Source organism: Lupinus angustifolius, chromosome LG20, assembly GCF_001865875.1.
Source record: "Lupinus angustifolius cultivar Tanjil chromosome LG20, LupAngTanjil_v1.0, whole genome shotgun sequence".
Classification (NCBI taxonomy): domain Eukaryota; kingdom Viridiplantae; phylum Streptophyta; class Magnoliopsida; order Fabales; family Fabaceae; genus Lupinus; species Lupinus angustifolius.
Genome location: NC_032028.1, coordinates 840,036 through 846,593, shown reverse-complemented (window position 1 = coordinate 846,593; position 6,558 = coordinate 840,036). Strand labels below are relative to the sequence as shown.

At 29.0% G+C, this 6,558-nt stretch overlaps 1 protein-coding gene and 1 non-coding gene across 3 annotated transcripts; one reads left to right on the top strand and one right to left on the bottom strand.

Moving 5' to 3' along the window:
• Positions 221–2,118, bottom strand: LOC109335193 (tetraspanin-6-like). 2 transcript variants are annotated; one of them, XM_019571302.1, is made up of 4 exons: positions 1,484–2,118; positions 656–972; positions 381–472; positions 221–298 (listed from the first exon to the last, which is right to left on the bottom strand). In XM_019571302.1, the coding sequence occupies exons 1-3, from the start codon at positions 1,973–1,975 to the stop codon at positions 433–435; spliced, it is 849 nt and encodes a 282-aa protein (XP_019426847.1). In that variant the 5' UTR covers positions 1,976–2,118; the 3' UTR covers positions 221–298; positions 381–432. The 2 variants fall into 2 exon arrangements, with proteins under 2 accessions (XP_019426847.1, XP_019426848.1); XM_019571303.1 differs by lacking the exon at positions 221–298 and having other exon boundaries at positions 378–472; positions 580–972; positions 1,484–2,117.
• TRNAS-UGA lies at positions 1,319–1,400 on the top strand. The gene has a single exon. It is a non-coding gene; the product is annotated as a tRNA-Ser (tRNA).

The following is a 6,558-nucleotide window of genomic DNA, read 5'->3' as shown; positions in this document are numbered from 1 at the left end:
TTATTTCACAAGTTTTATTTCAGTAATTTGCTTTAAGCTCTATAGAACCCACACTATTGCATTTTCATGGCCATTCTTATGATACTTGTTAACACAACTCATGATTTAAATGCAAGTGGGATTATAGTGCATGTTGGGTCAAATTGTATGGCATAAAATTCAATTATCAAAACACTAACTTTATGTACTAAAAACTAAAGCTGTATCCACTAATTAGAAAAGGCAAAATAAAGTAACAGCTTGTTATAATCTTTGAGATAAAACAAGATAAAGTTCTGTACAGAAATCAGCCAATCAGTAATCTGGTAGAGAAACAAACAAATCATAGCTTATGGCATATGGAGTGACACAAATTATGGGAAAGAAGATGTGTTCCCCTAAGAAACTATCTTTGGAGAACCTAACCATGCATGAAGTGTAGAGCTTCCTTATCTAATAAAGTTGTTCTTTCCTGCCATGCAACCATCTCCACCTGTGGGAAAAACCATACCAGAACTATATCACAAAACAAGCACTTAAAAGTACCATATTCACACACACAAAATAAAGCAACAATGAAACTAAACTATGGTACTATACCCATAAATAAAAGTTTGAATTTTTAGTATAATTATGTTGCATTATGTGTAGATAATGTGTCACTTATTTGGACTACCAATAGTAATCCCATCTGGGTCTGATTTTGCTTATCCTGTTTTGACCATATGGATAGTCTCTTTCAGCTCTTGTGTTTCTGAAAGCACAACATCCAATGGAATAGATGAGTATGAGAAACACAAGCATGAAAACAGTGAAAAGAGAAAGCTTGTGCCAATTCCTTCTTATGTTTTCAAGTACACCAGCTTTGCATGAATCACACTCATAGCATAGCAGAGTAGGGTCATTGCTCCACTTGTAGCAATCAGGGTCTTGGTAGTTCACCACTGTGTCCATGTTGTATGTGCATGCTGTTGGTGGCTTACAACATCCTGACTGCATAACACATAACATAACCATCACTTACCATTTATCAGTTTTTTTATTTTTAATAGTACTTTCCAATCGAATAACGGAGAGAGTATTCTCACTTGCAAATATCCTTTTACATAATAAATAGTGAATTGAATATCCTCTCTATTATTAGAGAAACATGTTGCTTTTTTTACACGTGTATTCATGAGTAGAAGTGTTACATCATTATATTTCAAAGATAAAAATATTTTATTTTTTATGTTGTTTTTCATATATTGTCAGGGTCCTAAACTCTATACTAAAAAACAATATGTATTACATTTATATTTATGTACTATAGGACTATATTGTTTCAAGGAACAAACAAGTCAATATGTCCGAGTGGTTAAGGAGACAGACTTGAAATCTGTTGGGCTACGCCCGCGCAGGTTCGAACCCTGCTGTTGACGAATTTTTCTCCTTTTTTTCAACATAAAACTAAAAAACAAACCCAAAAGAGATATAAACTAAATAATCAAATTTATCTATATACCTGTATAGGAGACATATCTCTCTGCATATAATCCAAAGGGGTCCAAGATGCAACCTTAGCACAAGTATTAGACCCCAAAATACACCTCTTAATGGTGTTCCAATAACCAGGATCCTCTATTCTCTTCCTCCACCATAATGAATAATCCTCAATATGATACTCCTTATAAACCCTTCCAGGTACTTCTACACCACCACCTTTACTAGTCACACCATAACCAAATATAGTCAAACCAATGAGTGATGCTATGAGCAACAACATAACCACCAAATATACCCATAGTGCACATGCAACATGAAAACATGCACCAATGAACCCTGCTAGTGAAATCACAAGCACAACAAAACCTATTACTAGAAGTGGTGTTTGAAGAAAACTTTCACATGTTGTGCTGTTCTTTGCCATCCATAGTCCTGCTCCTATTATAGGTATTGATGCTAAAAGTGTAAACAAGTTCAATAACCCTATCAATGTGTTGCTGAACCTATACATGTTTCACACTCTATTATCTCTTGTTTATTATCTTTCTGTGATTTCTTGTGGTGTACTCAGCTTTCTATCTATATGAGTCTATTTAAAATCTCTTTATCCATTGCTCTGAATCAGTGTACTCTCAAACTTTAGTTGGAGTATGTGGAAATGACTATGCTAAAAACAATTGTCACTTAGTTCTTAAGGAAGTTGTTTTTTTTTTCCTTCTAGAGTCACTAATTTACCCTTCTTGTCTTATGTCCCTGCCTTTTCATGACAGAACTGAATTTTATAAGAAAAATGGTCTTTTTGGTAATTATAGATAATGCTTTTGGGTTATACATGGACCCTATTTGGACTTGTTTGCAAAGCAAGATAATGAACCAGAATTGGTAATGTAGTATAAGTGGATGCTTTAAATTTCTTGTCTTGACTCATATAATCTTAGTGTTATATGATCTGTCATTTATGCTCCATTAGGCACTCTGATTCTTCTTCTTTTTCTCTTAAAAGAAGTTCCACCAAGGTTTGATTTGGCAATGATAGATAGAACTTTATCTAAGCACTATGTCTAGTTGAAATATTTTATATCATGCACAATCTTTTACATTAGTCTAAATTCCTTAATAACATTATTAAATAACAATCTTCAACTTTATTTTATGGTCGAGTAAACTATAAATTATAAGTGTATTTAGAAATTTTAGAGTTACTATATTGAACACTTTACTTCCATTAACATATTATATATATATATATATATGGAATATGAATTTCCACATTCTATACATAAATACATTGTTTTATCAACAACTTCGATTTTTGATGTAATTATGAACTATTGATTACAAAAATTGATATGAAGTATGACATTAATTAGGTCATAAAAATCAATGAAAATATCATTTATAATATCCATTTCAACATAGCCATCAATGACAAATAATTTTCCATTCTCCACCTTTAGAATACATTAAAATTTATTGATTTCTGATCTATCCCCACGTTTAGTCACAAATTCACAATATCATTGGATTCACTACCATTTGCCATCATCAATATACTGATTTATAATGACGTGTTTCTATTTAATTTGGTTTATCATTCAAAAAACACATTTATTTTTCCATGAATTTCATTTACAGTTACATTTGTAACAATTAAGTTTTAAATTGTTTGGGAACCAACATTTGTTAGTTCAAATGGTACATGCTTGATTCCCCTTAAGCAGAGTTTTAGGTTTAAATCTTGTGGATGAAAAAAATATCCGTTGGAGAGTCAACCCCACGTACATGTAGATATTCCCGACTTGGATATGATTACCTCTAGTGCGAGGATACATGTGAGAAACAAAAAAAATTGTTTCCTAACCTATTAAATTATTTACTGCTGTTTGCTTTTTCAATAAGTCAACAGTTTGATGAAAAATATACGCATTATCTTATTTTATGTGAATAATAGAATCAATTTTTAAATTAAATAAATAGAATCCAAGGATCCTTCTCTTGAAAAACTTGTTATTTTAATATAAAAAATTAGTACTTCTATTCTTTACTATTTCATTTGTTAAGGATAAAGAAATAGTCATTTCTTAAAGAAAAAACTAGCTATGACTAAAAAAAGAAGACATCAGAATTTTTAATAAAATTATTATTTCTCAATGATAGCAAAGATAATGCTATAATACACAAAATAATGCTATATAGAAATAATTGAAAACAATTTGATATTTCTCTCCTAATTAGCATTTTCAACCTTATAGATATTCTTTTCCTAATTAGCATTTTCAACCTTATAGATATTTTTTTCCTAATTAGCATTTTCAACATTATAGAAAATAGACTTTTTCCATAAAAATATGGTAACTTTATTTTATTCATTGACTCACCTAATAAAGTAAACATAAAATAATTTTCTAATTTCCTAAAACATGACACGACAGCTATAATATAGCAGCTCACAGTTAGATTCATGGGAAGTATATTGTTCACAAAATAAGAAAAAAATCTTACCTTTTTCAGAAAACTATTAAATTCTTATTCATTTTTAACTATGCAACTTATTTCCTACTATCTATTTAGATAACTATCAATGACTAAACGACACACATATTTAACCACTAAGCACAATATATCTATAGGTAGTTGGTTGAACTACATGTCCAATAAGACTACGTTAAATTTTACATAAATTAAAAAGTTAAATGTTCAATTCATATAAGTAATAGTTTATAATATCAACACACCCTAAAAATGAATTAATGGTTAATTTGCAATTGCATTGCACCAACTCTTACCAACCACGTGAAAATAAGCATAGTACAATGATGGGAAATTATTCAGCACCTACCTCACTTATAACCTTCGTACTTTAGTAAAGAAATCATTCTTGATTTTGTCTCACACATAAAATGAACACATGTCAAGTGTTTAAACCTATCTCTTTCGTGATATTAATTAATGCATGTAGACCACAGAATCACATTTCGGATCATGATAACATGGTAGAAGATCGCCCATCTTAAATGGTATCTCACTTCATATTTCAAGTTAATTAGAATGCTACATTTTATTACTTTTTATTTTTAAATTTTTATTTTATTTATATATTAATATATAATTACCTTATAATAGAGAATAAAACATTATTGAAAATATACGATCTCATCCGATAACATGAGCTTCCAATCTTGACAGGACCTTATCATATTCATCGTAATAAACTTCAACCAACTTGTGTCTTGTTGTAACATCCTTCACTTCCTAAGACTAACAAAAAATGAATCGGGTTATCCCTTAATTAATGTGTGAAATCCTTCTCTTTCAAAACTAACTTCTATCTTTCAATGTAACTGGAATCTTGTAATCGAGTCTTATAATTATGTATATAATATATTAAACTAAAGTTGTTGATAAAACTGGTTGAAATATGAAAATAATTAAAATAATAATAATTGAAGTAAATAAACATATGTATAATTTAAAAATAAAATTTTCAAATTTAAACATTTAATTTTAAATATTTTTTTGATGTTTTTAATATACTTTTCTCTAAAAATGCAATTAAGTTGTATACTTTATACTACTTTTCTAGCGTTGACACTATATGTCATTAAAAAGATACAATATTAAAATAATTTATACACTACTCTTACAGTCGAATGCAAAAATAATTTATAAACCACAAAAAATTGAACGTGGAAATAATATACACATAAAAGATGATTATGTATCATGAGGTACTATTACTGCACTAATAAGATGATTAAATTACTTCAATATTTTAATTTAAGCTATAATTAACCATAATCTTATAATGTTTCCTGCCGCTAATCACTCACTACTTCATTATTTTTGACGGAGTATAATATATATGCATTATAAATATAAAATTTATTTACACGGTCAATATTATAGTCATAATTTATAAGTATTAATTTTTTAATGTACCTATATACAAAATATATTAAGAATTGACATATTTGACTATGTAAAGACTCTCATATATTTTACCATTTTCATGCTTTTATATTAATTACTATCTATAAAGCTTAAATATTTTCTAACAATATATATAATTAATATTCACGTCAACACTATTTCCATATACTGATCATTTTAAATAATATTCTGATATTATTATTACTAGTATATAAATGCACTTCGTGCCTCTCGGCGAATATTGTATAATAGTACATATTTAATTTTTATATATTTCATTTTTTGAATTAGAATGTATTATATTTTTGTGTGTTTATGATAATGTTTAATTTAAGGTGAGATATGTGGTTTATTAATGTATTGGTGGTAGTTGCTTAAGATTGTATAGTTTTTTTTGTAAAAATTAAATAATATGAAGGACAAAATAGGAAATGAAAATTATACCATGAGAGAATTTATTTCAAGTTTTGACTTTTTATATAGTATATAGATAAATTTTAAACAATTTACATAGTTTCGCCTAATTGCAGATGAATAATTAAAAATAACCCAAAATTAACAAATTAGAAGTAATTATTAATGATTAAAATAAAAAAAGAAATAGTAGGATATATAGCATGAGATTGAAAATATAGTTTTATGAAAAAAGGTTGAAATCAAATTCTCTCATCTTCCTTGTTCTTTTCTATCTCTCACTTTCTCTTCCATTTTCACACAAAAACACACACACACACTCTCTCTCTCTCTCTCTCTCTCTCTCTCTCTCTCTCTCTCTATATATATATATATATACACTAAACCTTTATTATCTCCATTTTCTTTGATCTATATCTCTGCCTCATAGATATTTCATAAATATTTGACTCTAATTATTAGGTTTTCTCTTTCTTCATTTCGTTGCCGCATAGGGTTTCTTATCAACCCTAGATTTATTGAATTTGCTGTGTGGAAATGCTATTGGGTTGAAATTGATGCCGCCTGAATCGTTGCATTGGGATCGAAAGGAGTTTTTGAAGGAGAGGAAACACGAGAGGTCTCAATCTTTGGGTTCTCTTGCCAGATGATAGGATGAGGATGAGAATGTCGAAGAGGATGAGGATGAGGATGAGGAAGAGGAGGAGGACGAGGTTGACGATGAGGATGATGATAAGAGGAGGACGAGAA